The following is a 15062-nucleotide window of genomic DNA, read 5'->3' as shown; positions in this document are numbered from 1 at the left end:
AAAGTGGGGACGGCGGGGCGCCTGGGTGGCTCAGTGGGTTAAAGCCTCTGCCTTCGGCTCAGGTCATGATCCCAGGGTCCTGGGATCGAGCCCCGCATCGGGCTCTCTGCTCGTCGGGGAGCCTGCTTCCTCCTATCTCTCTCTGCCTGCCTCTCTGCCTCCTTGTGATTTCTGTCTGTCAAATAAATAAATATTAAAAAAAAAAAAAAAAGTGGGGACGGCCCTCTGAGCTGTCCAGAAGAGGTTTTTCCGATGCTCTGGGCTAAGGCTGGGTCATTAGAGAGAGGGGCGAGCTGGAGCACGGCAGGTGGAGCTAAGCTGGATGTCCAGCAGGGCGGGGCCTTGGAAGTCAGAGATGCCTAACTCCCCAGCTATGCCTGGGGGCAGACCCAGGGCAGCTGGCTGGGTCCCCAGAGCCTGTTGCCAAGAAAGAGACAGGAGCGTGGCCTGAAAAAGGGGCCCTGGGTTTCCACCCCAGAAAACCCTCTCATTTCCATAGCCTGTCTCTCTGGACCGGCCTTGCTGTATCCAGAGAATCTGCCTCTTGTCATTTCGGAGTTAATAATCACTACTCACCTGAATTTATTTTGCTGATTACTGATACTGTTCCTGAAGATTTTCCGGACAAACTAGAACTTGACCACGGATTAGATGGAACAAAATCCTTGCCTGGATTTGGAAGTATGCCGTTTCTTATATTTATTCCTAATGGGGAAGAAATGATTTTCAGATGCAAAATACATTATTTCATGTTGAACCAGATTCCAGTGGTAAACTCATCACAGGACTCAATCTGTCTAAACTTTCTACGTAGTAGGAATGTAATGTATTTAGTAGCAAAAACTGACCCTGAGGTTGTCCATAGATTGCTGAGGAAAGAAGGAAATATGGTGTCCTGGGATTTAGTAGGCTGACTCACTGGTAGGCAGCCTGAAAGAGGTCTCCCTAAACTCCTCCCAACAGGTCTGTCTCATGTCTTCTCTCTTGGACCCTCTGGTGCTATTTCCTGGGTGTCAGTGCTCCTGGTCATTCCCATCTGTACCCCTGCATGGGCCACTACCTGTCCATCACCTTCCCAAGTTCCTCTTGGTCCCCCTTCCCCCCTCTTCCAGCTCTGCAGCTCCTTGCTCTCCTCTCTGCATTCTGTCCCCCCAGATTCCTCTTCTCACCTGACCTGGACCGTTAGCGCCATCTAGTGCTGGTGGCTAGGGTCAGCACTGGGGACCCTCACAGACTCCCATCAGACCCAAGGCTGCCTTGACCTTAATCAATCACCTCAAATCACCTCAAACTCAAGCCAAACCACCCACTAGACCGCCCACTTTCCCATTTATGTCAAGCACTGCAGAGGTTTTCAGAACTGAAAGACTGAATTCATCCTTTATCCTCCTTCCTCTCCTAGAGCCAAAAAGAAATAACTCTAATTCCCTCCTCTCTTTGGCCTGTGGCCACTGGAGTTTGGCCCAGAGGACACAGGGTGTCTATCCCGACACCTGAACCACTGCTCTACCGTCACCTGCTCTCTCTTCTTCCAGGTCATCCTGGGAGGCCAACCAAGAGGCGAGGAGTCAATCCACCAGCGGGGCCTGCTGTTCCCACCTCGTGTCCTCTGGGCCCCGCAGCTCCAGCCTGAGCCAGCACTCCCCTTACCTGCATGAGTACAGCCTGCCCTCAGCCACTCAGCACACAGATGAACGTGAACCCAGCGTGCTCTCCAGTTAAAACCCTTTGACAGCTTCCTGCTGCTTGTGAAATGAATTCCAAATGTCTCACGAGACCCCCAAAGATGCCTCGTGCCACGTATATCACCGTCGTACCACCCTCGGGTCACGCCGGCCCCTCTGCCCTTCCCCTCACAAGCCAAGCCCCTGCCTTCCTTCCAGGCTCTTCTCTTGCTTCTTCCCCTGCCTCTGTTCTGCTCATTTGTTCCTCCCCATTCTTTGGGGGCCCAAACAGGAGTCATGCGCTCAGAAAGGCCCTTCCTGAGTCCTCTGTCTACAGTGGCATCTTCTCCCCGCCTTCTACCACCACCGGATCTACTGGTTGTCTATTTGTTTAGGGTCTGGCTCCCAGCATTAGAAAATAGGCTGCACAGGGGCTTACACCATATATTTCTATGATGTTCCTGCCAGTTCTGAAGTTCTAGAAGCCCAGGGGCACTTGCCTTCCAAAAGAGAATCTCTGTGAATATGTGATTCCGGGGAAATGGTTTCTTATCGAGGAGGAAAGGAAAGGCAAGCATTTCTATTACCAGGCAGGTATCTCGAGTGCTTCAGGTAGTGCTGCTTGGCCGCGGACCTCAGGGTTGGTGTGTCTCGCCTCTGATAGGAGGTCTGGGTAGGGGCGCTGCTGCCTGTACTGATGGGCTCGGAGGGCTTCAGGTCCAGAACGCTCTCAAATCTGAAGCAAGGGAACGTGGCTTGGATCAGCATGAGATGGGAAGCCCCATCGGAGAGGTACAAACCGATTCAAAAACCCCAGAGTCAATCTGTGTCCAGAGCCGAGGCGCACACTTGCCTGCAGAGAGCCTCCTCGCTCTGTCTCTTCTTGTTTTTCAGGTCTGTCCTGGGGAGGGACGGACTGAAATCCAAGTCATCCAAGTCAGCCCAGTCGTCACAATCCTTTGTCGCCCGGGAGACAAGACCCCACCTTCTCCGACTCTTGGGCTTGATCTCCCCATTTTTGTGTTCCAGGCCAGCTAGCATTTTCTGTGTACCCGAGGAGTGAGGGACAAAGCGGTACTTGGCATTAATGGAGCTCACCCATGAGTAATGCCCATTCCACACTTCCTCATTGATGAAAAGGAGGACAGGGGCATATCATTCCCCACACGCCACCGTGGGAAGAACATACCCGGGCCTCTGTCTTTCACCTCTCCTGCGTGCATCCCACCCACTGGCATCCTGTGGGGACATTCAGGTGTATAAGATAAGGATTTTTTACAAAGACATTTTTAAAAAATAGATTTAGGGGCACCTGGGTGGCTCAGTGGGTTAAAGCCTCTGCCTTCGGCTTGGGTCATGATCCCAGGGTCCTGGGATGGAGCCCTGCATCAGGGTCTCTGCTTAGCAGGGAGCTTGCTTCCTCCTCTCTCTCTTTCTGCCTGCCTCTCTGCCTACTTGTGATTTCTGTCTGCCAAATAAATAAATAAATAAATAAAATAAAATAGATGTATTTTTGAGAGAGAAAGAGAGAGACAGGGAAGGGACAGAAGGAGAGGGAGAGAGAGCATTAGCAGACTCCACACTGAGCACACAGCCTGATGCAAGGCTCGATCTTATGACCACAAGATCATGACCTGAGCCAACCGACTCTTAAACGCTTAACTGACTGCATCACCCTGGAGCCCCTAAAAAGAAGTCTAAGGTACTGTTCACATATGGGGAGGATAGCTAGGCTGTCATCCGGGCCTCATCCCCGAGGACATTAACAGGCTTTATTCTGTCGTAAACAGAGATGCAAGAGAATACAGCTCAGACATCAGTCATCCGGCTCATTTACTGAAAACACGGCAAACATGCTTTCTTTAGTAGATCAAACATGCCTTCTTAGTTGATCTGGATACTATTTAATTACAGAATTAGCTATAGTAGGAAATTTCCAAATACACACTGCTTCCAAAGTTGTGGGCGGGGGCCCAGGAAACAGTCTAAAGATAGCACTCCAGTAACCTCACAGGGCAGCTCAGTGCGGGTCGGGAGCCGGCATCAGTGAATGAATACTTGTCGACAGAAAGAATTCTGCTTCTACATAAAGTTGTCAGAAAATCAGGCTCTCAGACAGCACCACAAACTTACTGGTAACTAGATGCCCCGATCAGGTTATTGAGTCTAGCACTCCCTCCTTCCTTTTGCGCACCAGTCCCAGAGAAGGAGAACGATCTGGGCTCAATCGACAACCTAGCTTTAACAGCAATTGTCGACAGCATTAATAGGAACGACAACCTATACATTTCGTTATGGCACTTTGTGATTTTTCAAAACATGTTCACAATGGGGAGCTCTGAACCGCCACACCGCAGCTGCCTGCCGCCAGCCCCACTGTTAACAGGCACAGCCAGAACCTGAATTTAGACCTTTAACTCCAAGGCCAAAGCTCCTTTCATTATTCTGTGATATTGCAAAGATACATTTATTATAATCAACCTTCCTTGTAATTAGACTTTATAGGCTGAAAAAAGGAAATCTCTCACACCATAGGTGGGGTCAGAAGAGGTACAGGCAAGACAAGGCGTCCTAGCAAATCTTCACTGCTTACCGACTGAGCATTCTTGGTATGGAGGGATGGGAAGAGCAACGGGCTTGGCTTGTCCTCCGGAAGATGGTTCGGGTGATCTGTCCTAGACGCCTCTGCTTTGTAGGGGTACATGAGATGCTGAGGGGGCTGGCTGGCTTGATGCTGTCTCGAGGAAATCCGTGGGTGTGGCTTGGTTGGGGGCTGGGCGGGGGGGACCGGCTTGATGTGAGGAGGTGGGCCTGCCTTTTCCAGGACATCCTTTTGTGCTTTTCCTGAATCTTGAAGGCTCTGTGTGGTGCTGCCCAGTGGATGCCCAATCTGGAAGTAGGGATATCGAAGCGCCTGGAATGACACAGAGGGCTGTTGTAGGAGAAAAGTCTAGCCAGGAAGGTTACGACCATCAGGTTCACTGAGCTACATTTCAATGGACCAGCTTACTACAGTTTCTTAGTCTAAACCAATGAGAAAACAGCATTGAATGTGTGATACTCTTTATGATTTTCCCTATCTAAAATACAAAGTTTATACACTTAAAATTATTTGGATAAAGCAGCCAGTTACACTGCTATTACCTTTGCTACTTCTGAAAAATACCTTGCTCAACACAGATGCTTTTTTTTTCCTTTGAAACTTCCATTTATTTTTTTATTTTATTTTATTTTATTTTATTTATTTATTTGACAGAGAGAAATCACAAGTAGGCAGAGAGGCAGGCAGAGAGAGAGAGGAGGAAGCAGGCTCCCTGCTGAGCAGAAAGCCCGATGTGGGGCTCGAACCCAGGACCTGGGATCATGACCTGAGCCGAAGGCAGTGGCCTAACCCACTGAGCCACCCAGGCGCCCCATGAAACTTCCATTTAATATAAGTAGACCTCACTAAAAGAGTTAAAGGATATTTAAGTAAATAAATTTAATTTAAATAAATAAATTTAATTTAATTTAAATAAATTAATATGCGTTGTATCATGGAGCCATAGAAATATTGGTCCATGCTGGCAAATCACAATTTGTGGTATGTATTAATTTATTATTTATTTAAATTTAAATTTAAATTCAATTAATTAACATACAATGTATTATTGGTTTCAGAGGTACAGGTCTATGATTCATCAGTCTTATATAATAGCCAGTCAGATGCTGGTTTTGTAACTTATTTGCTATGTATCTTTTTTGGGGGGGGAGGGAAAGGGAGAATCTTGAGCAGACTCCTCACTGAGCGTGAGCCAATGTAGGGCTGGATCTCACAGCCCTGAGATCATGACCTGAGCTAATTAAGAGTCAGAGGCTTAACCAACCAAACCACCCAGGGGCCCCTGCTATGTGTCTTAAATGTAGTATTGCACCTTTCAGAGCCAATTTCCTCAGTCCATAAAAAGAAAAAAATAATAATATAAAGCTGAGAGAGCCAAACACAATAATCCTGGAAGACTCCGAAGAGGCAAGTGTAAAACAAGCAGGAATTTTACCCCAGGAATGCCAAGAATGTGATACGGGATACAGGGAAACCCTGCCTGTCAACAACTGGCAAGCCTTGTTAGTTGCTCTGAGCAATCCAGTTTTCCGGACAGTCAGGGGATAAATCTTGAAGGGCTGGGGTTTACAATTCTTTCTGAAATAGTCTCTGTATTCCCTAGTCTTTTTGAATGGAAATCACGAAACAGAACAGAACCTTTCTTAATAGCTCTGTTATAAACATCTGTAATGATTATATGTAAGTGTAGACGCAGAGGCCAATAACGTGGAGACTTTTGTACTGGTTTTGGACCCTGGCATCTAATTTGAGAAGTCTCTGTAGTTCCAGACACTTCTGCAAACTGATCTGGGGCCGTTTTTAGCTTTTCTGACACTATTCTTAAAAGTACACATTGTTCTCCTGGTTCCTTGCTATAGATTTTTTTTCTTTTCATCTCTTGGGTACAACCTTTAAAAAACTGGGTTCGTCAGAAAGCGTTTCTCCTTGCCCTCAGGATATTTATGAATTTCATCACACCCCAGTGAACTTCTGTGGGCTTTCCAACCCCGGCCACCCAGAGTCTTATGGTACCGAATTATGGCTCTTTCTCCTCTGAGCCTTTGGAAAGCTGATTCTCCATAATTCCTTAACCTCCAACTATGGTCTCTCTGGTTCTCACAAATTCTAACATCACATTGGCCCTATCTTCAAATGGCCCCCATCACTTCTGTTTAGCTGAATCATCATCTCTGATTAGAACTGGTCACCTTTGTCATTCTGAGCCACGTAACCACCATGGGGGTGAGGGGCTGCTGGGAAGGAGCCAGACACACTAGAGAGGGAGGCTTGCAAGAGGCACAAGGGTGTTTTATCATCTAAGTCCAAGTGGCCTTAGGGGAGGGCAGGTTGAGAAAAAAGGATGTATGAAGCAGGAGACCCACGATCTGTGTCATTGAACTACAGTCTGGGGCACTATCTGTACTAGTTGCTGGATGAATGATTAGGGGAGATCGCTTCAACTTTCTGAGATTCAGTTTTCTCACAGAGGGAAAACACTACCCCTGATTTCACAGAACCTTCATAGGGTTAATATCATGTAAGAACACACTAAAGCATCTACAAACTGTTAAGTGCTATCAAATATTAACGATGCTTATCATCCTAGCTCTACCTTGTCTGTTGCCCTCTCTGTGCCAGCTGTAAAATGAGGGAGTTGGATTTCACAATATATTTTCAAATTCTCTTTTGACAACCCATTATGCCTTATAAGCAAACTGCTACGTAGTCTTAACTTAGAGAATATCTTTGAAAACTTTCTCCAAAGACAGGCAGATATATTTGCTTATTTTCTCTTCCTCGTACGTGGTGATAGAAACCTGTATGCCAATTTCCAAAGCAACTGTATTGTTTAAACCTTTAACTGTATACAGTGAGTTTCAAACTATTTTGTTTTTATATATAATATACCATTAGTGGCATTTGATACTGTTTTTCACCCATAATACCAAGTAAGATACTTCCTATGAGGTTTATAGGAATTATCCAGAGTCAGATATGAACTTCACAAGAAATGCATTGAACAGAAGGAAATGGAAGGAAACCTGACTAGCTGTTGGCCGTTTCTTGGGATCCCACTGGAGCATGTCTCTCAGGAGCTGAATGGCTTCACTGCTAGCATTTGGAATCAGGGTCTTTAAGTTATTGGGTACACACTGGGGCCAGCGGAAGTTCATTGCACTTGAAAGTTGGTAGCCTTCAGGCCAGTCGGTCTGAAAGAAGGACAAAACAGAAGATCTTGCTTAGCCAACTTGTTCTGATCGTTTCTATTCCAGCCCACGTGCCCCTACCAGAAAAGCAATCACATCATTACCACGCTGGTACTCACGGTGCGGCACTGCGTCTGACGAAACACAGAAGATGGTAATGGAGGGACTGCAAAGAACGTGAATGTGGGGGAACAGTGGGAAACACAGTGAATTTGCCACCAACTGGTTTTATAACCGTTCAACTGATTGTTCAAATGAGTGTTTTCCCAATTGTGTTCTATGAGACAGAGGTTTTAAGAAACCGCTGAGAAACTGTATTGGGGAAAAAAGGAAAAGAAGACACCTTGTTTCCAGTTAAATAACTTTGTGTTACCCTATATATTATAATATTCCTACCTTTTTTTTTTTAAAGATTTTATTTATTTGACAGAGAGAAATCACAAGCAGGGGGAGGGGCAGGCAGAGGGAGAAACAGGTTCCCCACTGAGCAAGGAGCACACCTTGGACCCTGGGATCATGACTTGAGCGGAACGCAGATACTTAACCCACTGAGCCACCCAGGTGCCCAAGAATAACCCCATCTTGACAACTGAAAATAACCATGCTGTGAAGTCCAGCAGGGAAGAAAGCTGTTCCCCTCAGTCTCAAGCTCTCCACTGCTTCATGCATCATTCCCACTAAATTCTGGAGGTAATGACGCAAAACGAAGAGCAAATAATCTTTAAGGTTCCCTCCACCCCACTTTTTTTTTTTTTTAACAAAACACATTCCGGTATAATTTTATCTTTTAAGGTAAAGTGGCATTATGTATAGCTTATGTTATTTATTCACTTAGATGGTTATTGAGGGCTAATTATATGCTTAGTGTTGTTGGGTATCCAAAAATAATCCAGGATTTGGCGTTACAGTCCAAAAAGAGAAAAAAAGGCATTTATTTTAAAACACAGAAATACAGAGAAAAAAGTGATGAGGGTTGCAAGAAAGTTACAGGTAACCAGAGGAGGCAAAGATATCCAGCAAGAGACTCTGGAAAATCTTGAGGAGGTAGCACTCATAATTTATTCAAATGATCTAAAATGTTCTGAGGGTCTGGTTTGTATAAGCAATGGTGCTAGGACCTGGAAAATGAATACCAGTAAACACAAGCCCCTGGTCCAGGGCCCAGAGATGTCCAAGGATAATGATATTACTAACCTAAAGCACAGCTGAAATGGAGAGGAGATTAGAGCAGCAGCGAGGCCGTAAATTATTAAGGGGTCTTGGAAAGAGTGGAATTCGGTCACGTGAGACATTCAGGCAGGGGAGCGGAGCTCGAGTGCGCAAGGCAGGGAAGCGGGGGCACCTCCGGGACCGCACCAGGCCGGGTGCAAGGGAGCATGTGGGAGATTAGTGGTGAGCGTGAAGCAGGCTGTGGTGTGGGCACTCAATAGGTATTTTTCACAGGGAAGGCAGTACCAGGGCTGCTGTTTGGCTGGGGGAATCTGGCTGCAGAGCGAAAGATAAGCTGGGGGCAGAACTTGAGGGCAGCTGGACTGAGAAGATGCCCCAGACATAGCGGGAGGGTCACCGCTGGCTGTGCCATGGAGTTCTACAGGATTTGTGGCCAGGGAAGGAGGGTACAGGAGAGAGAGAGAGAGAGAGGGAAGGTAACACTGAAATTTAGCCTCAAGGCTGGGGCGCTGGGATTCTGGTGCGAGCGTGGACAGGAATGGAGAACGGGGGAAGGAAGCTAGGTGGGGGTCAGCAAATCACAATCTCTGTCAGGTGTCAAGTCCAAAGTGACAGTGAAGGTGTCGGGAGAAAATCTCACAGGTGGTCTAAGTATGTGATCACAGGCCCAGGGAGGGTTTCAGTTAGGAGACTTGCGAAGGGCTGCAGGAGTCGTAGCCAGGAGGATAGAGAAGCCCAGCGAGGGAGGTGGGGTGGCCGAGAGGGGAGCAGAGAGAGCCGTAACACGTGTACTTAAGATGAAGAGCAGGAGGGACAGACGCTGCCACATCAGCGGAAAGGGCAGGGAAGGGCCATTGAGGTCGAGGGAAAGACTGTAGGACTAGCAGGCGATCCACAGGGCTAGGGCTGTGTGGGTTCAGGACAGGAAGCGAGGGTGGGGGGAGCGGGCAGCTGCTGGCTTCAGCCCCCAGGCTTTTGTTCAGGATCATTACCTTTTTGGGTGTCCCCAGCAGCTGGCAGATTTTGAAGATGGTGTCAATTTCACTGGCCCCGGGGAAGAGTGGCCTGAGGGTGTACACTTCCGCCATGATGCAGCCCACGGCCCAGATGTCAATGGGGGAGCTGTAGCTGGTGGACCTCAGGAGCACTTCCGGAGCCCGGTACCTGGAGGGCAAAAGATGCACTGCTGGTTAGTGCGGCTATAGGCCAGAAGTTCAATGAAATACCAGCATCCATTCTCAGGGAGAGATCTTCTCTATTTCTAATTGCTATCTAGTTCCGTGGGGGTAGGTGGACCCTGGATGGCTTGGCCGTTGTTGGGGCTGCTGTCATAAAGTAGTGCTTCTCTATTTCATGGTTTTTCCTACTGAGCATTTCTCTGCAGGACTCTTCTGTACGGCACCCTTGAGAAACACAGAGTGAGAGTGAGGAAAAGGAAAAACAGGAGAAAGAGAGAACATAAACTTGTCTGCAGGCTACTTCTTGGTCATGGCCAAGTGCTTAAATGTTTCTGGTCTCAAAGTTTTAGCAATAGTTGTTAGCTGGCTTTTTAGAACAGGTCTTTGGAGAATCTTCTACACAACTCTTTTAGGAAACGGTCTTCAGTAAGGGCTGTATATAAAATATTATTTATATCATGGAAAAGCATCACAGGCCTCCTTGTAAAAGGATTTATAGCCCAATCTTTTAAACCTGGTACAATGCCAAGATACCTACAAATACGTGTTTCAAGCTGCAGGGTTGCTCTCAGTGAAAAGTTACTTATTTGTGACATTAATGTTATTCTCAGTATAATGGTGTATTTTAAAAGAAGTGCAGTTAAGTAACTTGGAGGAAAGAGGGTTTACCATCTGGTAGATACATAGTCTGTGTATGGGGGTCTGGATCGGATTTCTCGGGCCAACCCGAAGTCTGCAATTTTCACAAGTTCTGGGCCCATGCAGAGGAGGTTCTCAGGCTTTAAGTCCCGATGGAAGAAACCTGTAGAGAGAGAAATCCCAATACATGTTTGCTTCTGCATTACTCTTTGTAGCTATATTTCTCTTTTCATAAATAGCTGTAACTTGAGAAGTAGCCTGGAATGACACCAAAGGCTCTATGCACAGGACTTCTTTCATTGCCCACTGATGAGTTCGCCAAAATGTAAAACAATTAAAAAACTGATCATCCTTTTTTTTCCAACGTAGAAAACAGCTTTAAAAAAACATCATGAGGCGCCTGGGTAGCTCAGTGGGTTAAGCCTCTGCCTTCGGCTCAGGTCATGATCTCAGGGTCCTGGGATCGAGTCCCGCATCTGGCTGTCTGCTCAGTGGGGAGCCTGCCTCCCCCCTCTCTCTACCTACTTGTGATCTCTCTGTCAAATAAATAAATAAAATCTTCAAAAATAAATAAATAAATAAATAAATAAATAAATAAAATATCAAAACTCTGGGAGCCCCTGGGTGGCTCAGTTGTTAAGCATCTGCCTTCAGCTCAGGTCATGATCCCAGGGTCCTGGGATCAAGCCCTGCATCAGGCTGAGATAACTTTGCAAAAAGAAATTGTCACCCACCGGGGATAATAGATAGATAGATAGATATCTCTTTCTGTATCTATATCTATCTATCTATCTATCTATCTATCTATCTGTCTATCTCATGCCTACACTGCCCACATCAGCTAGAAAGAATTTGAGATTAAAACCATTTCAAAAGACAAAAGTCTTACGAGTTTGAGAGTTTATATCACAAGAAAAATACAATTACAATTTCTGTTTAAGGAACAAGGGATTTAAGAAGGGACCTACTCGTATTGAGATTCTGGTGTATCACAACAAATATTTCAGAGGTTTAAAGCTTATTACTTTGCCTAATGAAGAAGCAGAGGTTATCTGCAGCATGTACTGTGGAAGGCAAAGACAACTCACCAAATGGGAAGCCCATCTCAGCTACCACAGAGCTCTGGGGATGCACGCAGGATATTCAACATGTGAAATTTCCAGGTGCGCTCAGATACCCACTGATCAGTGATAAACGCCTCAAAACCCCAAAACTTTCCACTTGTAGAGAGCATCACTGACATGGCCATCATTGTGCACGACTTTCAATGGCGGTGGAACAACAACACTGAGTACACAACTCTGTGAAAGCTGCTGATGGTGTTATTTGTTATGTGCTGTTTTTAATCAATGTTGTGACAGTTGGATCCCAACTAGCACATGATGGGGGAATAAAGAGCCATCACAGAAGAGCTACACTATTCCTTGACAACCTCCATGCTGAAGATGCTCAGATCTACATCTCTGACATGCCTTTCCCACCCTTCTCTGGACTTCTGTCTCCACTGGGGTTGCAGCTGGATATAACTGTCTCATCAACCTGTCCCAAACCACTTTTTTCCTCTCCCAAATCATCTCTCCTTCCCAAACCTCTGATAAGATATCCTGGTTCCCTGTAGTTATATTGGACCCTTTCCAAACAGTCATGGAATTGTGTTCCATTTCTCATCCAAATATCTCCTGTCTGACCCTTCCTGCCCCTTTTCAGTCCTCCCTCCCAAATCTTTGCTCTCCTCATCTATCCCTCTATTGCCACTTGCTGGCAGGCCTTCCTCGATCAGCTTCTCTGCATTTCCTCACCTCCCGATAATTTAAACACTGTCTTTCCTTGTCACTGCCACACACACACACACACACACACACACACACACACACAGCCTTCCATGGCTCCTCTAAAGTTATTTAATAAGCTCGAACACCTTTCAGTATACCTGGAGATAGACTTTTCTAGTACTTATCACCAGGATGTATAAAGTATGTTTCCATCAGGTAAAATTGCTCATTTCCTTCAGGTTCATTGTATCTATTCCCAATGTTGTACCCTTGTTCCTTTTTATCTATGTCAATCCCAATCTTTGCTATTCAAGACCTACGTCGAGTTTCTCCTCCTCCAGGAGGTCATTTTAATTATGCTAGCTAGCCTTCTTCACTCACTCATCCAACCAATAAGTGTTCACAGAGGGCCCACTCTGGACCAGGCACTGTGGAGTCAGAAGCAACCCAAATGGACACAGTTCTTGCCCTACAGACCTGATAGGCTCTTCCCTCTGAACTTGAGCAGAACTCCGCCATTTTCCGGTACACTGACCATCTCTCTCTGATTAGATGGAGCACTTTAAGGGTAGAAGCCATGATGCTATTTTTTCTGAGCGCCTAGCACTATGGCGGGAGCATGGTGATCTCGTAAGATAGTCTTACTGACAGAACCAAAGACTTGAATAGGTATGTAGGGAATGTGAGAGAGCTCAATGGTGACATCTACTCTGGCCAAGTCGTCGAGGGCAACAGAGAGAAGACCAGGAGGCAGGAAGCCTCACCAAACAGCAACTAAGAAGTGAGAAGAGCAGTGACCCTGAAGCAGTGGGGGAGACCCTGAGGGCTCAAAGCAGGAAGTCCTCACATGGGGGAAGTTCCAGAAGGACTAAATCCCCCAAACCCTCTCTGCTGTAGAGGAAGGGGCGGGCGATTGTGACATGGTTATACTTGAACATGCACTGGAGGTCATGTATCATGGAAAGCAACACTGGTTGGTTTTTTAAAAATTATTATTATTAACACATAATGTATTATTTGTTTCAGGGGTACAGGTCTGTGAATCATCAGTCTTACACAATTCATAGCACTCACTGTAGCACATATTCTCCCCAATGTCCATAACCCAACCACCGCATCCTCCTCCAGCAACCCTCAGTTTGTTTCCTGAGATTAAGAGTCTCTTATGGTTTGTCTCCCTCCTGATCTCATCTTGTTTGTGTGTTTGTCTGTTTTTTAAAAGATTTTATTTTTTTATTTGACAGAGAGAGAGAGCGCAGGAGAGTACAAGCAGGGGAAACAGCAGGCAGAGGGAGAGGGAGAAGCAGACCCCTGCTGAGCAGTGAGCCTGATGCGGGACCCTATCCCAGAACCCCAGGATCATGACCTTACCTGAAGGCAGCTGCTTAACCAACCAAGCCACCCAGGCGCCCCGAAAGCAACGTGTTTTTTTTTTTTTTTTTTTTTAAGACCCTCCCCTCTGTTCATTGCCAGAGCTTGGTATTAGGTCACACTCCAAACGGATAATATTATGGCCTAATGATGGATCTGCAGGTGAATGGTTGGCTAGAATGCACAAAATAAATATAATTACAGAGCACATAGAAGGGGCCGAAGCAGGGTGCCTGGTTGGCATAGTCAGTTGAGTGTCCCAAATCTTGGTTTTGGCTCAGGTCCTAATCTCAAGGGCATGAGACTGAGCCCTGTGTTGGGCTCTGTGCTCACTGTGGGTTCTGCTTAAGACTGACTCTCCCTCTGCCACTGCCCTGCCACCTGCACTGTCTCTTTAAAATAAATAAATAAATCTTAAAAACAAAAAAACCACACAAATAATTTTCAAAAAAGGAGGGGCTGGACATATAGAAGGGATCCTATATATTCAAGGGGGCCACAAGTGATAAGAGGAAGTACTTCCTTCTCACCAAAGGCTGCTTCTGTTTTCCATAATCTAAGGCATTGAGAAGATCAAAGGAGTCCCACCCGGGTTAGACCAGAGACAGGCACAGAGACTTTGCTACTGGCATGCCATCTGAGTATGTGTGTGCGTACGCCTACGTATCTCCTTTGTGTGGAAATGTGTATGGAAAGAAAAAAAAATGTAGTATGTCTATACTCCATTGCTTCATTCTTTATTCTGCCATCATACCGATATATACCCTATGGCCTTCTTCACAGCACTCCCTTAAGTATCCTAACCAAATTAATAATAACTGAAACCTAAATTATAGTAAGAACCAAACTTGAGGCCGTCACCACATTCAAATGGTAATTCAGTATTAGTCAAGGATAGCCTTTAAAATAAAAGAAAAGAATTTTCTGATGTGGATTAAGTTTGGATGGCTTAGTATCAGACAAATTAGATAAAGATGATCAACGCACACCAGACTGGGCAGTTTCTAACTCAGTATAACTGAGTCACCACGTTGGGACCCTCTGTTCGTCAGAGCACCCTCCAGCTCCCAGAAGGCCTGGTTGTATGCTCCCATCTTGGAACTGGTTTAAGAATGTGCAAAGACAGAAGCAGTTACCAGAGAGTCATCTTTCATCAGTGCACACAGGAAAACTCCTGTGACCCTGAAAAGCTATGAACTGTGGGACCATGGCCCCTCTTCTTAAAACTGAGCATTAAAGAAACACCAGTGAAAAAAAGAAATGGCAAACATACCTCCCAAGTACCCTTTGACACTGTTTCTCCTCTTAGACTCCCTTTTTCTCCTCTACTTGGGCTAAATTATTATTTCCAAACGCATGTGGCCTTTCCCTCATCATGAATCATTTGTCCTCCAGCGTCCAAGCCTCATGGCGAGCTCCCTCTGCCACCATCTGTAACACCCACCTCAACGAACTAGCACCTTCGTCCCATCACTCTG

The 15062-nt window shown here is 46.0% G+C and overlaps 1 protein-coding gene across 3 annotated transcripts in view; it reads right to left on the bottom strand.

Annotated features, from left to right (window-relative positions):
• CILK1 (ciliogenesis associated kinase 1) overlaps nucleotides 1–15062 on the bottom strand; it is a 59895-nt gene that overhangs the window by 6752 nt on the left and 38081 nt on the right. For all 3 annotated transcript variants that reach the window (XR_007127986.1, XM_047732591.1, XM_047732590.1), the window contains 7 exons: nucleotides 10472–10604; nucleotides 9617–9788; nucleotides 7290–7457; nucleotides 4258–4578; nucleotides 2518–2708; nucleotides 2252–2400; nucleotides 577–705 (listed from right to left, as the gene is read on the bottom strand). Coding sequence is in view for 2 of the 3 variants with exons in the window: in XM_047732591.1 (XP_047588547.1) it covers nucleotides 577–705; nucleotides 2252–2400; nucleotides 2518–2708; nucleotides 4258–4578; nucleotides 7290–7457; nucleotides 9617–9788; nucleotides 10472–10604 (1263 nt within the window). In the remaining variant the exon portion in view is untranslated. The remainder of the gene's footprint in view (nucleotides 1–576; nucleotides 706–2251; nucleotides 2401–2517; nucleotides 2709–4257; nucleotides 4579–7289; nucleotides 7458–9616; nucleotides 9789–10471; nucleotides 10605–15062) is intronic.

The sequence above is a fragment of the Lutra lutra genome, chromosome 6 (genome assembly GCF_902655055.1).
Source record: "Lutra lutra chromosome 6, mLutLut1.2, whole genome shotgun sequence".
NCBI classification, from domain to species: domain Eukaryota; kingdom Metazoa; phylum Chordata; class Mammalia; order Carnivora; family Mustelidae; genus Lutra; species Lutra lutra.
Note: the sequence above shows the minus strand (reverse complement) of the source record. Positions and strands in the feature narration are given on the sequence as shown.